General features: G+C 44.8%; 2 protein-coding genes across 2 annotated transcripts; one reads left to right on the top strand and one right to left on the bottom strand.

Moving 5' to 3' along the window:
• Positions 1-5,835: 5,835 nt before the first annotated feature.
• Positions 5,836-7,041, bottom strand: LOC122163844 (nyctalopin-like). Its single transcript, XM_042825368.1, has one exon. The coding sequence runs from the start codon at positions 7,039-7,041 to the stop codon at positions 5,836-5,838; it is 1,206 nt and encodes a 401-aa protein (XP_042681302.1).
• Positions 7,042-12,623: 5,582 nt separating this feature from the next.
• Positions 12,624-17,762, top strand: AGTR2 (angiotensin II receptor type 2). Its single transcript, XM_042825180.1, has 2 exons — positions 12,624-13,157; positions 14,777-17,762. The coding sequence occupies exon 2, from the start codon at positions 14,850-14,852 to the stop codon at positions 15,966-15,968; it is 1,119 nt and encodes a 372-aa protein (XP_042681114.1). The 5' UTR covers positions 12,624-13,157; positions 14,777-14,849; the 3' UTR covers positions 15,969-17,762.
• The last annotated feature ends 320 nt before the right edge of the window (positions 17,763-18,082 follow it).

Consider the following 18,082-nt stretch of genomic DNA (forward strand, 5'->3'; position numbering starts at 1 on the left):
ACTCTGGGCAAGTAGAGCTGGGCATGCAAAGCAGTGGCAACCGTGCTTACAGGGGGTTGAGCCATAGCCTGAACAGCAAAGCACATAGGACACCAGGACAAGGGCAGCCCTGGTCCCAAAGGCAGAGTCCCTCTGTGTGATTCCAAAGCACCCTGCTCCCACTGATGGTCACACAAACTACCATTGCTCCCTGACCCACAGCTCTGATCACAGGCAGGCAAACACAGGGCTCAGCTTCCCCCCCAGCAGCTGGAGCTGATTTCAGCAGCCATGCAAATGAGCAGCATAACCAAGGGTTGAGACCCCAGCCCTGAGCACAGAAGGCACACGAGGCCCCAAACATCTCAGTCCACACCTCTGGAAGGCCAAGGCCAGAGAGAACCACCCTGCTTACAAGGGGTCCATCCAAGGCACTTATAGAGGCCATGCCTACAGGACTCTCCCCATGCCATGCTTCATGCAGCACAAAGTTCCAGCCCAGGACTGAGGTGGACCAGCCCCCTATCGCCCCTGTCTTCAGCAAGTGCTTCCATGCCAACAATAAAAAAATAAAAACCTTCTTTTTTCTTTTTTTTTTTGTATTTTATATTACCTCAACTCTTTCCTCAGAAAACATCACCTTTATCCCCTGTAATTTACTTCAGCTTTTCCATCCAAGATTTCTCATTTTGTGACCACTAAATCACCTCATTTTTTCCTTCACATTTTCCCCTATTTTCCCCTCCATATTGCCTCAGCTTTTCCTCACAGAACATCACCACTGCACCCTCTAATTTATCTCACATTTCTCATCCTAATTTACCTGTTTTTCCCCCCCAAATCATCAACTTTACCACATGTTATCTAAAATTTTCACTGAAAAAATGTCTTTTTGTACTATCTGTACTCACCCTTTTTTTTTTCCTCTTTTCCCTTCTCATCTACTTCAGCTTTTCCCTATAAGAATACTCCTTTTTTGCCCACTAAGTGACTTCAGATTTTACATCTCAAAAAGCCAGCTCTTATCCCTTATAAATTACACCAGTTTTCCCCTAAAAAACATCACCCTTATAAGTTACTTCAGTTTCCTCCTCAGAAAATGTTTATTTGTGCTCTCTTCCTCAGACTTTCCCCATGAAATTCTTGCTTTTTGCAAGCATTAGTCTCAAACTACTCCCTGAAATGCTCACTTTGTGCCCTCTGTATTGCCTTTTCTTCCCCCCCCCAAACATTACCTTTTCCTCCCAACTCCATTCTTTTAACCTTTTAAATTACCTCAGATTTTCCATTAAAAAAATCCCATCTGAGTTATCTGACTTTCCCCTCAGAAATCACCTCTTTTCCCTGTAAGCTTACCTCAGTCTTTTTGTACAACCTAAGCTCTGCTATCTACATTACTCCAGCTTCCTTCCCCCCCAGCTCATCTGTATTCCTCTTAATTTACCTCACAAACATTCACTGTACCCAGAACCCAAGTTTTTCCCTAAAAAAAACAATTATTTTGCTCAACATCTTACCTCCATCCTCTCCAAACTATCTCAAGTTTTCCCTCTATAAACTCACTCCACACTTTCTCAGCCCCCACCAAAACATCCCTGTGCCCTCTGTAATAGCGTAAATCTTCCCAGGTGTGACCTTTCAAACATTTTTATTATGAAATCCTGGCTGCCCCAGCTTTCTGGCCCTTGCTAAAAGGCAGAGGGAGGCACTGCAGCTTCACGCAAGAAGAACCCTGCAGAACAGCCTGGTCCCTGCAGTGACACAACAGGCACTAACAGCCATCTCAGGGCTATGCACAGGTGACTTGTTTTTAGGGCTGAGATTGCTCTGTGGTTGTTGTTTTTCATCTCCTCTTTGCAAATCATTCTCTCCATCTCTAGAGGTGCCCAAGGACAGGCTGGATGGGGCAGACTGATCTGGTAGGGGACACTATACAGGGGGTTGGGACTGGGGGGGTTGTATGGTCATTTCCAACCCAAGCCATTCTGTGATCCTATTCAAGCATTAAGCATAGTGCCACTTGATTAAGTCTAAAAAGCAGACAGGGGAGGAGGAATGTAAACATTGGTCCCTGATTCTACATGCTAGTTGTTAGCCCTAACAAGTATTAGTTATGATTTTTAACTGTTGGTAAAGTAACGCTCAGAAGTCAGCTGATGCATTAAAAGGAATGCAACAGAAGATGAAAATGCAGCTAGTAAAACAGATGGGTGTGATCAGAGTGTTGCACATCCTGAAGACAAGATAAATCTGACTGAAGGGGCTGGTAGGGTAAGTTGTGTTGGATGGGGCAGGAGCTGGCTTGTCAGTAGTCAACAGATGTGCTGTTTTCCCAGAAGGAAAGTTTCTGGGATTGAAACTGGGAGTGAATAGCCAGAACCCCAGGGAGAGATGCCAGTGCTGCTACTTCTGTCTCTTGTGAGCTTCAGGGAAGAGAGTTAATGGGAGGGCTGGCTGAAGGGCCAGCTGGAACTTTCCACTGGTACAAGCTTTTCTTAAGAAAATGTGTAAACAGTGCTTCCCACAGGAAATTGCATGCGTTTTCACTGAAGATGGAGGAACGTGCAATAAGCCAAGGCCCATCCATCCCACTGAAACAGTGACCTCGTGCTTTGTAGCGCTGGCCACAGGTACGGTATGGTCAAGGTCAACGTTTTAGAGCTTGGAAGTGACTGTGTCCCTCTGTCCTTTCAGGCCTCTGCCTTTTGGTGGCAGGATAAAGGTAGCACAGGGGTTGCTCTGATATGCTCCTGTATTTGCCTGATGGAAACAAGTCAGGTCAGAGAGAGCTTTTGAGTTAAAGCAAAGCAGAAATCTCACAGCAAAGGTCCAGTGTGGCTCAGGCAGGATAAGTCCCAAAGCTTTCTCAGAACTGATCTTGGAAGATTGGTGCTAGCAAGCAAGGCATTAAATCAGTTCTTATTTTGCTGTTTTTTTTCTCTTCAAATACATTTCCAAAACTTTCTGACAGAAGCCAGAGCTGTTAGCCTTACTCAGCACATTCCTTTGTCCCTGCAAGTTGTTTTTGCTTTTTAATATGCAATTATCACTCAATTTGTTTTTGTTTCCAAGGTTTTTTGGCAGCTTTGGTGCTCAAATATTTCTTGTAGCAGTCATCAAGATTTAATACATTAAGCAGTTGTTTAGGAGTCATTGTACACTTCTGAAAAGTTCTTCTGTCTTTTCTTAACACTGTAAGAGATCCAAACCTGTGGATGGGTTTGTTGGAGGGGGCAAGAACTCGGCTCTCTCTTTTTTGGGGTGAAAATCATATTTTCCACCTTTGGGAATAATTCTTGCTTTGAAACTTCAGTAGTTGTTTGTAGTATCTTTCATGGTAACTCCAGGGTTGATGTGTAGAATTAAACAAAACATTCTGTGTAGGACAGAAAAAAGCTCTGTGTCATTTAAAAGAATCACAGAGTGGCTGAGGTTGGAAGGGCCCTTAAGGATCATGGAGCTCCTCTGCTTGCTGTGGGCTGAGTTGCCCCCCACCAACCCAGGCTGCCCAGGGTCCCAACCAGCCTGGCCTTGGGCACCTCCAGGGATGGGGCACCCACAGCTCCTTCTGCTTTGACTTCTTTTTTTTTTACCCTAGTTTAAGAAGAAAATAGGAAAATCCCTTGTGCTCAGAGAAGAGAACATTCCTTCCCTCTTCATTTAAGAAGAGGATGCCCCTTTGCACCTACAGCTCTTCAGAAAATGTTGGCACGCTGAGTGACTTTGTAACTTTGGTTCAATGAATCAATGTTTAGGGGGCTTGATGCAGCAGAAGCATGGCTTGATGTTCTGCTGGAAGTTCTTTTCCTATTCCTTACCAGTTGTTCTTCAGCGTGCTGTGCATGATTTCCTAAGTATATTACTCACTTCTTTGTGGCAGCTCAGAAGGTGGGAATTTAGTTATATTCTTGTTTAGTGTTTATTGAGGTGCTGGTGTAACTGGCAGAAATATTTGCTGCAGGCACCCAGAAGCAACAAGGCTCTCCATAGAGAATATTCACCAATTTATGCTTTTCAATGGCAAAATCTAATTTGGTAGCAACTTAAAAAATGACTGAGGTGGGTTTTGCTTGCTTGGTTTTTTACTTTGCTTGTTTTCTATTACAAATAGACCAAACAGAAGAATGCAAAAGCAAATGGGAGATTTTTCACAATCTATCTAAGTACTTGAAGCTAAGGAAAGTGAGGAATGATGCTGAAACTATTGAAGCTAAGGAAAGTGAGGAATGATGCTGAAACTACTGAACGGACACAGAAACAGTGCAAGCAAAATACAAAGCAAAAATGTATCAATCATTTAATGCTTGGCATAAATCTAATTAGAAATCTAATAAGTGGGAAGATGTAGCATATATTGTTTCGTTGTGCAGACCTGGTTTGTCATTTCACTGGTACTGCTGTAACAGCAGAGATTGCTCTCATTCCGCATTTCTGAGAAGGTTTCTGTTGTCAGTGTCCTGTTTTGTGTGGTTTGAGCAATAAACAAAGGTTTATTTCTCTTATTAGCTTGGGACTATTCCTCTAAGGATAGGGACAGATGTTTCCCACACCTGCTATTACCTCCTTTTATGTGCTTTCAGTAGACATTGGGCAAGTCTTGTGGCAGTTCATAGAATTGTTTGAGTTGGAAGGGACCCTTAAAGGTCATCTAGTCCAACTCCCCTGTACTGAACAAGGATATCTACAGTTGTTTCCACAGTGATAGTTGCTGAAAATTTGATTGTTTCTCTGCAATATTATCTAGTTATTCTTACATTTATAAGTCAAATGAGACAAGACAAGGAAGCATCATGGAAAAAAAGCCAAGTGCTATGAACAACAATTTTTCTTAGAGCTGGCTGAGCTGCCACCAGCCCACAGGGCAGATGGCTGGAGTGAGAGGCTCCGTCTCTCCCCTAATGGTCTTAGGGGGCATTCATAAATGTTTCTGTATCAGCCCGAGGAAGGATGTGCCTTTGACTTTGTGCTGCTGAAGCTTGCAAAACTCCCCTGTTCTGGTGTGCCAACGTAGGGCACTGATTTGCCAGTTAAACAAAACTGAGTGGGATGTTTGGAGCAGCTGTTTGGAGCTGGGGATGATGATTGAGGAGCTCAGGGGAAGGTATGGGCAGCAATGAAGCTCTGATCAGATTAGTTTAATCATAGGGGAGGAAGGAGTCTTGTTCAGCCTTGAACTATACGGTAAGTGTAGTAGATCCTTGGCCATGTGGCTGCTACCAACCCTGAGACACAGGAGTTCTTTGCAGAAGCTCCTGCAGTGTTTTATTAGCTGAGGCCAGTATTGTGAGGAGCAATGGAGGGCTGAATGTGTTATTTTGGGTTGTTTGTGCTCACTCCTTCAACACTGTCTTGTATTCTAACAGCAAAGCAATCCACACACCAGCTGTAGGAAGCTACTGCATGCTCACAAAGACACCAACAGGCAGAGTCTGTTACAGGGACTCCAGATGTGCTGGAACACTTGCAAATTATTTGTATTTCAGCAATCTCACCAGTATGAAATGAACAGAGGAAGCTCTGCCCCAGGAGAGCACACGTGGCTGCAGTCAGTCAACAAACAGGGTGAACAGAGGCTGCACTGGGGCCACACTGCCATCCCCCAGCACAAGCCCCAGCCCTGTGCTTGACAACATTTGGTTTTATTTGCACACAAATGTTACCACTGAATCTCAGTATCAGCATCTCAAATTTAATCATTGCCTGTGAAGGAAAGCATTTATTCCTATTTAAAAAGAAGAAAAATAATATTGTTCTATTTTCATAGTAAAAAGTTACCTGTTCCGAAAACCATTGTTCACATGGAAATAGTGGGAAAATGAGTAAATAAGTGGCCTGCACTTTGTAACAGAAATATTGTCAAAGCAAGGCTGTTGAGCTGTCCCATCTCCTTGCAAAATACCATGAGTGGCAAGTGACTACCAGCAGGAAGACCTTACTGGTGGGGGCATGGGACCCAGGAGCCATGCTGATACCAGCTGCCCCACACTTGTCCTTGCTTTCCAGCTCAGGTGGTGCTGTGCAGTCCGTTGGGTCCCCTGGTTGGGGGACACCGAGGGCTGTTGTGTTGTGGCGGCTGGGGAAGGCGCAGTCCAGGCCTTCGAGTGCTCCCCTGAACATGGATGTCCACCGCAAGAACCAAAACATCTTGCAGTCACACTTCCAGGGGTTGTGGGACAGGAACACGTACTTCAGTTTTGGCAGTTCTACAAACAAGCGGAGGGGAAGTGAGCTGAGGTTGTTCTTGCTCAGGTGAAGGAAATGTAGCTTGTTCAGGTAAGAGAAAGCAGAGCCCGAAATAGAGGATATCTGATTATTGTTCAGGTACAAGTTTCTCAAGTTAAGCAGAAGTCTGAAGGTGCAGTCAATATCAGTGATCCTGTTGGCTTCGAGGTGCATAGTCTTGAGCTGGATCAGCCCATCAAAAAGCTGATTAGGTAAATCAGCAATGAAGTTGTGTCCTAAATTTAAGACGCCCAGTCTGAGAAGCTTTGTAAAAGCGCCGTTTTGAATGATCCATATCCGATTCTTCCTGAGATTCAGATCGTACAGGGATTCCAGGTCCTTCAGGGAATCTCTGCCAATGGCTTCTATGTGATTGCTTTCCAGTGACAGCCTTGTGAGGCTGGAGAGATTGCTAAAGGCTTGTGGAACATAGCGCATGTTATTGGAGGCTAAGTTGAGTCTTTCTAAAGAGGGCAGGTGTGAAAACAGAAGTGGATGGATTTCAAAGATATTGCAGTGAGACAAATCCAAGCTGATGAGATTTAACAGTCCTCTGAAGGTGTTTGCATGCAGGTAGGTGAGGCGTGAGTTCCTGCTGAGATCCAGCTCCCGCAGCTTGCTGAGAGCATGGAAGGTCCCTGGGGAGAGGAAAGTCAAATTGTTTCCATCCAGCCAGAGGCTGTGGAGGAAAGTCAGGTTTCTGAATGTGTTGGTGGTCAGAATCCGCAGATAATTATTGGAGAGGTTTAGAGAGACTGTGGATGCTGCAATCTCTCCAGGGAGGGCTCTCAATCCAGCTCTGTTACAGTGAATAACCTCCTCCGGTGCACATTTGCACATACTTGGGCATGAATCAGAGATATTCACACTCAGCCCAGCCTTTGCTGCACAGTCAAATATAAATATAACAAGAAAGAACATGATCTGCCACAAGTCAAACACCACATCTAATCACAGATAGTAGAGGAGACAAGAAAAAGAGCATGTACCTTTTGGATACGTGAATTGCAAGCATTGCAGCGACCTTTGGGCTGAGCTTACAGTGAAATTGAATTAGGTAGTTCTGCCTGCTGCAGACCAATGGGGATCAAGTCTTAGGCAGATAAAAGCTGATTAAGTGTTGCTGTGCTGCAAAGAGTATTACTGAGAGGCAGAAAGATTTTTGCAGTTGAGCATCATGCTCTAGCAGTGTTTTTTTTTTTCCCACCTCCTGCTCTCTGCAAACAGCAGCAGGTAACAGACTTTCCTCCAGATCTGAGCGACCCTCAACAGCTCCGTGGATGATTGTGGCTCCTCAAAGGGAGAATGTCATGAGCTGAGCAAACCTTGTGCTCACTGCCAGCCAGAAACATGCCGGGCAGTGCCGTGTCCTGATGCTGCATTGCTTCTCAGTAAGCCCTGAGCCATCTGTGGGTGGGAAATGATTAACCCAGGGGCAAAGCTCAGAGCACCCAAGGGCATGCTGCTCTTTCCTGTGTCTGAAGATGCCACTGAACAGCCAGAGCTGAGCTGGGGTCCCTAGAATGTATGTCTTTATATTTCATCCTATATCCAGAGTGCAGAGAAAAAGCTTTTGTTTTCATTTACAAGATTCAGTGATTCCATTCTTGCCATGTAGATATTGCTTTCTGAAAAGGACTGAGTGATTGGACCCACGTGAGGACATTGCAGGGCCCTCCTCAAATTCCCCTGCTTACATCAATCCTCTTGTTGCTTGTGCTCTGGAGGAAGTGTGAGCAATCTGTGAGGTCCCTCACTATTGGAGTGATGAAGTTTTTGAGGTATTTGAAACACCTCGTCCCAGCCCCTTCCATCCAGGTGCTTCTCATAGCTTCTTGGTCTGCCAACTCTTCTTCCTAGTTTACAGATTTGGATTTCCTGTCACTCCCCAGCACTTTCTCCTCTTAAAGCTGTCAAAACATGGTCTGTCCCCACTGTCCAAACAGTGGCTAAAAATATCTGATATGCCCAATGGTGTGAACTGGGCAAATCTGCAAAACGCACTGTTTTCAGTGCAGAAACAGATTAGATTTCCTGTCCTGTTAGATCACTGTGTTCTGTTTTCCTCCTCATTTTTTCAGGCAACAACCCTCCAAAGAATAGTTGCTCCCTGTAAGCTTGGCTAGGACAGCTGTGTTGTGTAACAGAGACCATCTTCCAGCTGTAAATAACATCATTTATTTAGTTAGACAGGCTTTGCCTTGGCCGAATGCTGGTTCTCACCCTGGTAGCAGAGGTGTCATGGCCTTGGCGAGGGGTTTGTCCTGGGAGCACCAGAGAAAGATGGAAAGGTGCTGCTGTCACCTTTGGGGCCACATCAAAGGTTTTAATGGTTGAACCTTTGTGTTTTCTGTTTTCACGGCTCAGTTGGGACTGCAAAGGAGCCAGCTTTCTGCTGGGCTCCATGTCCCCAGCCAGGAATGGTGTATCTTGCCCCTAGCTGGAGCCTTGTAACTCAGGCTGGAGAAGACAGATCACTTGCCATGACGCCCTTTTAATTTTATGCAGCCTTTTTGGTTGCTATTCCCTCGGTGTCGCCACATTTTAGCCCTTATTTAAGTCCATCTCAATCTCTCTCTGTGGTTGTCCCACCCCATCTGCTAGAAGAGTTTTCTGGAGTACATCATGCATTTGGCTGTGATGGCTCATCCTTCTGGCACTGATGGAAAGGCTGAACCACTGCAAGTCTTCTGTCGAAATGCACTACACCCACACCATGACCACGAGTGTGTTCTGCCTTTTCTTCACTAATTTGTCTGACATTTGGGATTTTCAGACCAGCACACCCACTTCAGAAATTATTTGTAGCTGATGTCAAGTGCCCTGCCTAATACTGTAGGCTTTAAGGAGCTGTATTTTCTTCACAGAACGAAGAGCAGTTCTAAGCAGTCCACAAGCATCTACTTCAGGATTGTCATGTGGGCCTAATGATTTAAAAGAGAAAGGTTTGCTTACTTTAAACTTTCTGGTGAGCAAAGGTGAGATGGATGGAATCACTGAAAGAGGGAGATGATGTGATGCTCACAGTGAATGCAGTTCTGAAAAGAGGGAAGATTTTTTTTTTTTAAAGATCTCTGAGTTCTCTGGAGTTCTTAGCTGTTCCTAAAAAAGCACTTTGAGAACATAAAAAGAAACATCCTTTAAATGCTGGGTTATTTACAGATGTATTAATGCTAGTAAAGCAGAGATTAGACACATGGGAGCTCTCTTCTACAGGCTGTTGGCATTGATCTGTTGGCTTCAGCAACCAGTCTGGGGGAAGGGAGCAGGTGAAAACTACCTCTGATGAAAAATTGATATTTACAAATGCTGAATATGAGTTCCCAAGGGTTCCCATTGCATTCCAGCTGAGTTGGCCTTCGTTCCTGAAATGCTTTGCTTTGCCCATAGCAGCATCAGTGGGAGGTGGGCTCTGTGGCCGTTGGGGACAAGAACTGGTACCTGGTGTTTTATCTCCTCTGACCACAGCTCAAATCTGTGCAGTGCTTGGGCATGGAGCTCAGACCAGGTGTGCTGTGCTGCTCACCCTGAGCTGCCAGGGTGTGAGTGCACGCACTGCTTCTAGTGGCACTGGGTGCAGCGTGATTCCAAAGTCATTTATGTGCTTGTTTTCTTTACTGCTTTTAGTAACTTGTAAAATGCTTGAGGCCAATTATTTGTACAAGCAATGTCATACTGGATAAGCTCAGTCTTGGCAGTGCTATCGGCTGGACACAAACATTAAATAAAAAAATAAGCCTTGAAAGCTTTTTTTCTGCATATTGGATGTGGAAACAGCATCCCTCTTGCCCCTCTACTGCCTCTGCCATATGGGCTGCAACTGAATTGCTTCAGAAATTGTTGCCTTCTAGCAAATGAATGGGAACAGAGTTCTCTGATACCATATTCTGGTGGATCCTGGAGAGGTGGTCCTTATATTCACTCCACTGTGGAACACTAAGGATCCACCACCTCCCTGGGCAGCCTGAGTCAGTGCTAAGCCCCAGCACAACGCAGCAGGGGCTGCAGCTGCTGTGTGCGAGCAGGACTTGCTGCTTCAGACATCAGTTTTTAATGGGGGACTGCTCCCCCATGTTTTAATGGGGGACAGCCACATCCTGAAAGGGATGAGAGGGTCCTCCAGAAGTGCGCTGAGAAGAGGGGAAGTAGGTACTTCTACCTTACAGTTAATCCCTAAAGTAATTCTTAAACAAACAGAAGTGGGAAGGAAGAATGCATATAAACGTTTATGGAGTGCACACGGAGCCGAGCTGTAGGAGGAACAGTTTTGGTGTGTGTGTGTGTGTGTGTTAAGAAGACTCAGTGTCCAGCACGATGCAGCCACATCACGCCCAAGCTGTGTGATAGCACTGAGTCCCCATTCTCTGCTGCTGCCCTGGGACTATGGTTTTTTGTGTTTTCTTTTTGTTTTCTTCTTCTTTTTTTGAAGGGGGGGGGGGCAAGAGGGCAGTCAGGGAATGCTGCTATAAATCAGTACTGAAGGGATCAGAGTCTTTCTGACCCACACAAGGCGACTTGTCTTGGGGAGCACATTTACAAGAGCCTTTCTCTCTTTCTTTCTCCAAAAGAAACAAACCAAGCCCTTGAATATGCTCTATAGCTAGATCCCTTGTTGCCTCGAGAATTTGGCAAGGTTTAGCCTCAGGAGCTGGCTCTGACCGTCTGCTGGAACTGATACATTGATTGCTTGGAATATTCCATCCCTGACAGCAGCACTGTCGTGCTAAAGACCAAGACCCAGGAACTGGACTGTGTTAGTTCAGATTTTTGAAGCATGCACAGTTGATCAGAAGTTGCTACTTGAATAGTGGACATGAGTTTTGTGTGGTTGCTTTTTGTATGCTTGCTTTTGAACACATCTAATGACTTCTTTAGGTGTATAGACTTGAGAGTAGAAAGGAAAGCCTGGGTTTGCTCAGAAATAGCAAGAGAAAGAAACAAGTGACATGGAAATAGAAGAGGCAGAAGTTTTGCATGTGACTAAATGGAGCTTTGGAGCAGGACTTGGGATCAGATAGGGGATCACATGCATTGAGAAATGACAGGGGAAGAAGAAGAGCAGGATTTGGCAAAGGGCTGCCAAAAGCAGGACTCCCACTGCAATGACTGCATCAGGTCCAGCTCTTTTCTACCAAGACGTGTGGACCCAGGATACAGTTTTAATGTGTTTTTGTGATAATGATAGAACAGGAAAGACTGCCAGTATCTGTGAGGATCAGAAGTATATCTGGAAGGGAAAATGTTAGATTTAAATCTAAACAATCTGAGGTTGTTATCTTTGCAAAATAAACATTCTCATGCTTTTGACTTTTTTCCATGCTTACAAAGTACACTGTGGATGATAGATGAAGGACAGAGGAAGATCTTTCAGCAGCCGTTTGCATGCAAAAGAATTAGCAGCAACAGCTCCTAGCTGAGAGCGTCCTGTCACATATGGTTGGTAAAATATTTAAAGGATTTGGGTAAAAGTGAGTGCTGACAGCTCTTGTCACTCTTAGAGCCTGTAGTCCTCCAGACCTGTGGCGGGGTGTGTGAGAGGAGGGTTGGCTGCATTTCATTTGCTCTGCAGCAGGGCGTGCATCTGTTGCATTTGTACATCCTATGTGCTCCAGCTGACCTGGTTTGTGGATGTTTGGTTTGAAAGAAGGATGGAGTTCTTAGAACATGTGTTTAATGCCCCTTGAGAAAGCTACTGTCTCCCAGCACTGGTTGTGGTATGTTGGAACTGAATGCAGATTTTTTGTTTTAAAGCTTATTAGTTAAGTCTTGACTTTTTCAGCCCCTGAGCTATTATGGGTATTATCATTTGCAAGGGCAATCATTGGGGCACTGCATGGGGGGCATTCTGTGGCTGCTTTCACCTGGCAAGTGCAGCCTTCCTGCAGAGCACAACGCCCATCTACCCCAGTATGTACCCCAGTAGATGGGCTGCTGCTGCAGAGATCACATTCACAGTACAAAATGTTTAAGGCTAACAGATGATTCCTTTGCCTCAGTTTTTATTCTCCTGCAGTCCTCTGGGATGAGGCAGGAACTTTTAGAGGGAGCCTAGGGTCAGGCAGAGAATGAGAGGTGAGGAGGAAGCAGATGGAAGAACTCAACTTTGCGTGGATGGGAAGTAAATATGACTTCACAGTCTTGCTGATCTGCTAATTTTGATCACGCATTCCCTCACTGCAGCCTCAGATCCAAACTTTTCTCTGCCACGTGGAATTTCCCTGCTGCCCTCTTCCTTCTGAGCAGTTTGTGCATCATTTCAAGGACTTGGGCAGCATCTTTCTCGTGCCGCTAATTGAGAGACAGGCTCAGCGCCCTTACACAAGAAATGCTGGTGTGGATGCTGTGATGTTCCTCTGCTTTCTGCCTCTGGATGTTCACATTGCAGTCAGTTCTGCCAGCACTAACAGCCTATTCATCTCTCAAGTGTGACAGCAAGTACTGGGACTCCATACAGTGTGTGGGAATCCCCTTGCCTGCAGAAAAGCACCAATCCTTGCACTCAGGCTCACATGTGTTTCATCTTCAATGGGGGGTGGAGGTGGGGCAGAAGGGAGCTCTGTCTGAGCGTATTCTCCTGACCCAAATGCTGCTGGAGAAACTCGCAGTGATACTTATGTGGATTTCCTTTTTCTTGCTTGCTTTTTTTTTCTTTTTTCTTTTTTCTTTTTTCTTTTCTTTTTTTTTTTCTTTTTTTTCTTGTTCCTCTCTCCTGATTTACTGCATTTGCTTACGTGGCTTTGGAAAGGGGGGTTCTGAAGGCGTTTTGCTTCCAAAAGGAAAAGGAGCTGGCAAGCATTCATATTTTACTTCTCAAGTTATGTAGGGTAAAGTCTCCCAGTGGGAAAAGGGGAGATATAAGAGAGCAGAGAGCTGGCGGTGATATTTGCCAGAAGGAAAACGACAAAGAGGAGTGTGTAACTCTGGAGCTACATCCAGACCAAAGTGAAGTTTCAGAGGTATGTTTTCTGTCTGTTGTTGGGAGATAATTTTTGCTGATTTTATACAATTTGTGATAAAATGCCTCGTTGTGTGTAAAAAGGAGGAATGACTGTATTTTAGAAACAGTTTCTAAGCTATGAGTTGTTTGTGTGCAGGGAAGCATGCATCTTCACCAACGAAACGTTACCATTAATGTAGCTCAGCCCAGGTATGTTGTGGTCCCTGTATTAAATCAGAGATATCAGGTTGTTTTTTCTTACTAGATCCGAGATTTAAGCTTCTGGCAGTTGATGTGAAGGGCTCAGGACGTCAGAGATAAGAGGCGACAGACCCTGCCCTGCATCTTGCTCTGTTTAAGACCTGTTTGATTATCCAGCATGGGTTTGTGATCCCGTACCTGCAGCACGCTGCAGAAATATACCTTAACATTTTCCTATTGAATTGTCATTACTGTGAGACAACACAATTAAAATTCAGTTTTGTCAGTGCATTCAGTGGAGTGAATCGCATATTTTGCATTGAGCAAATGATGAAGGGTTGTATACTAAATTGTTAATACTGAGAATACTTTTGAAGTGATCAGCTATCCTCTTTTAAATGAGACATCATTACTCAATTCTGTTGTCTTTACTTGGTCAAAATTTCTGCTGCTTTAAGGGCCCTTTGAAAATTCTTAAATGCCTGACTGGTTCCATAAGGACTTAATTAAAAAGGAATTGTCTTTTCATTAAGTAAAATGATATCTTTGAGTATGATTTCTTTATTAACTAAAATGTCTTTAAGTTTGAAAAATGCCCTGCTTGAAGTGCAGGAGCAAAGGCTGATCTGTCAAGAGAATCTCCTATTTCAGATGCTTGATAGCTATATTTTTCTTCACCGAAAACAAGTCCTAATCTTTCTAACTGAAGAGTAAATAATGCTGTTAAATCCATGCCTGCGTGGACCACATATTTGAGTGTACTGCTTGAATCTGCATGGAATATATTTCTTTTACCCTTCTAATTAAAAGTCTTTGCGGAAGCAAGAGATGTGGATTTGCTTTGATGAAGACTCTAACAGTAAGTGATGTTCTTCTGCAAAGACCCCTTAGTGTCCTTGTATCCAGCCCTGTGAATTAAAAAAAAAAAGCTTGCTTTTTAATAGCCCTACTAAAAGGCTGCTTTCATGCCTATGAAATCCCAGGTGATCTTCAGGTGTGAATGACTTGATCCCCGCTGGCAAGGGCTGCCTTTCTACATTATTTTAACTTGTCAGAGTGCTGGAAATAGAATGAAATCCAAGAAAACGATTGCAAGGAGCTTCAGTACTGCCTTTTGTCTTAGAAGTTCCTGCAGTATCTGTAGTTCCTGAGTCAATCATATTTCTGCTCCGCTGGCCACAGAAAGCACCATCTGTAGCAGCAGATAAAACCCAGCTGCTCGCTTTTCTGCCCAGCTAATTAAAAAGTGCCATGACCTCCCCAGTGCTAATTGCATCCTATTAGTGGGATTGAGGAAAGGAGTCCAGCAGGGTTGCCTGATATTTCAGCTCCCAGCTTCCCGACATCATTTTAAATGATTTTATTTTATTATGACTGTGATTCCAGAACTGAGATGGCTGCAGAGCGTATGTCTCACAATCGTTTTCTGATCTGCAGGTGAGCGATGTGACAGCAAAGTGCTGATAGCACATGCATTTCCTACAGAACCTCCCTTTCTGCCAGAACCAACATGCAGAGCAACTACTCCATGCTCATCACCACCAGGGAAACTCTCCAGATCTTCTATACAGCGCAGGCAAACTCATCGGCTGCGTTGCGCTCACCGCCTCCCTGCCCACTGACCTCTTCCAATTACCAGTTTTCATTAATTCCAGCATTCTTCTCTGTGGTTTTTGCTCTGGGTTTGGTTGGCAATAGCGTGGTGGTTGTGGTGCTCTGTCATTGCAGCAGCCCCAAAACAGTTGCTAATATCTACATTTTTAACTTGGCTATGGCGGATCTGCTGTGTCTCGCCACCCTTCCCTTCTGGGCTGCCTATTATGCGCAGGGGTACAACTGGATCTTTGGATCTCTCATGTGCAAAATCTCCAGTTCTGTCCTGTGTCTGAACATGTTTGCAAGCATATTTTTCATTACGTGCATGAGCGTGGACCGGTACCACGCAATTGTCCATCCTATTCGCTCCCAAAGAAGGACTCCACATCAGGCGTATTTTATCGCTTTGGTTGTGTGGGGCCTTGCCTGTTTGTCCTCCCTCCCAACTTTTTATTTCCGTGACACACACTACATTAAAAGCATGGAGGTGAAAGCATGCATTATGGCATTTCCTCATGAGAGTTATGCAGAGTGGTCTGTGGGAACAGCCTTCCTGAAAAATGCACTCGGCTTCTTCATCCCCTTGACGGTGATCACCACGTGCTATGTCTGCATCAGGAGGCACTTGATAAAAGCACAGGAGTTTGGCAAAAACAAGCAGAAGAGGGACAGAGTCCTAAAGCTGGTGGCTGCTGTTGTTGTGGCCTTCTTAATTTGCTGGCTCCCATTCCACATTTTGACGTTTTTGGATGCCCTGGCTCATATGAACGTCATTGACAACTGTGATGTGACAGGAATCATCGACACAGCACTGCCATTTGGCATCTGCATGGCTTTTGCCAACAGCTGCATCAACCCTTTGGTGTACTGCTTCATTGGGAACCAGTTCCAGGAGAAGCTCCATCGCTTGTTTAAGCGGCGAGTTTACCAGTTCAACAGCCAACGAGAGAGCTCTTCTTTGAGGAAAGGGAGCTGCCTCCGAGACACTGAGACAGCAGTGGGCAGGGAGAGGGAGCCCGAGTCCTTGCTGTAGGCATTGTGACATGGGGCTGTGTCAGTACAGCTTCTGCTGTGGGGACACTCCTCCCTCCTGTTCCTTTCATTTTGTGATCATTCAGTCAGCACCTATTCGAAGGAGAGTCTTTATCTCATCCATGAGGATCTGTTCTTCCTTATTCTCCACAATGAGCACTCAAGTTTTATGGAGAGGGAAGATTCTGGCTAGGAACTCAATTGATGGCATTTTAAGTACCAGCTTATACGTGACTGAGATCAAGCAAGTGCCTTAATGTAACACAGAATAAATACCAAAGAAACCTGGCACTGTAGCTACAACTGCATAGGTATTGAGCATCACATCCTGGCTAAACTGATTTTCTAAAAGAGATTCTCAGCTGAGAATGTGTAAATAAAGCAGTGATGATCCTTTTGTATCTGTATATAGGAAAATACTAGACTTTTATTATATACATATGTATAGTTTTGAAAGTGTGTTGTTAATGTATGTTAAACATATCAGATACGCTTCCTGCTCCTGCCCAGTATCCTGAGAGCACGTGGAGACGTGGATCTACAAATTGTGCCAGAGGCAGGAGAGCATTCCTAGGGGAAAGTACTACCACATGCATGTTTTTATGACTTTCTCATAGCAGGTTGCAGGTTTACAGGACAGATGGTCCTTAGTTCTGCTCCACTGTGATTGTTTCTGATGGTAACAGGCTGGGAACTGAGCATGCCAAGTCCCAGTGCTACGTGCTTAAGTCCCACACACTGCCCAGCAGATTCAGGGAAAGGACTTTCTGATTGGACTTTTGCATTTCAAATGTCAATCACTACTGTAATTTTTAGGTACTGCAAGCAAAAAGACTGTGACTCTGTCTTGATACCCATAAACAAAACCATGGTGGGACTTCGAAGTCTTACCCTCATCTCAGTGTATGCATTTGTAAATAAGAGAAAGGGGAAAAAAGAAAGTATTTGGCAAAGGGGGATTTTATTTTGAGGTCATGTTAGGTTATTTAAAATTTGCTTTTGTAAGATACTGATCCTAAGCACCATCTAGATTTTTTTGAAAGGATCATGTTTGATAGGCTCATTATAAAAGAGGGACCTGACAGCACCGTGATCACCTTCCAGCAGGCTGTTCCCAGACTGAATGACCCAGAGTGACCAAAAGATTGCTGGCTTCAGGGAAATCTATCCAGCAAGTTACTTTTGAAGCTTATTTAAGCACTTCTGGGTCCATAGGTCAGAAATTAAACGTGCTGGCAGGGTAACCAAGATTCTGGCCTCTCTGAAATCCCAAAGCTGGTTGCTGCCTGCAGGCCATGGGAACGTGATGCAAGAGCCATCCATCGCTGTTAGGGTGAGGGTCAGTTTCTTCACTGGTGTCCACGAGAATGGGATTTTGTGAGGAAATCTGCCAGCCTCAAAGTGATGTGGGATGAGGAGGCTGTGAGGAACTGGGTAGAATGAACAACTCCTTCCTGGTGGTTCCTGCCCCGGTGTGGCGTTCTGGTGATGGGGGGGATGTGGTTGGAGAGGTGCTCGTTCCAGAAAGTGGAAGAGGCGCCGCTGAGTTTCCCCTGGAATGTTTGTGTTGAAAATGTTCCGACGAGTTAATAGCGTCTGGGGCGTTGGATATTTCTGGAAGGACAAACTGTTAATTGCTTAGCAGTGAGCAAAACAACGCAGTGGTGTTACAGCAAAACAAATAATTACATAAAGAAAATTAGCAGGTGTTCAAAGTGTCCGGCTCAGAGAAGTAATAAGAGGTTATCGGAGCCTTTTTTACCTTTGCTGCTTTACAGGTCAGTAATGAGCACAGCTGTACCACTGATTGGTAATCTCTGTAGTCACAAAACAAAACAAACTACAGGAGTTGACCCCAATGCTGCCCATCTGCTACCACGCTAAGACACGGGTTTAGTGCGTCAGTTTGGACCTGCTCAAAAAGAACGGCTTTTAACAAGGCTCGTGCCTTCTGCCTTTGATGCACAAACTTTCACAGGTAGGAAAATATGAGAGGAATCTGAAGTCTGGCTGCGGCAGCATTGATGCCTGCGAGGGGCTGGGAAAGCTTTCCGGTTGAGAGCAGCAAAGCAGAATCTCCCGTTGCTGCAGCCAGAGGGCAGAGATTAGCGAGCG

This window comes from Centrocercus urophasianus, unplaced genomic scaffold (assembly GCF_019232065.1).
Source record: "Centrocercus urophasianus isolate 14NV4802_14NV808 unplaced genomic scaffold, USGS_Curo_1.0 seq_24, whole genome shotgun sequence".
Lineage (NCBI taxonomy): Eukaryota > Metazoa > Chordata > Aves > Galliformes > Phasianidae > Centrocercus > Centrocercus urophasianus.

Excerpts from the sequence above, each read along its gene's own strand:
- LOC122163844 (XM_042825368.1), bottom strand. The coding sequence starts at position 7,041 with ATGTGCAAATGTGCACCGGAGGAGGTTATTCACTGTAACAGAGCTGGA.
- AGTR2 (XM_042825180.1), top strand. The coding sequence starts at position 14,850 with ATGCAGAGCAACTACTCCATGCTCATCACCACCAGGGAAACTCTCCAG.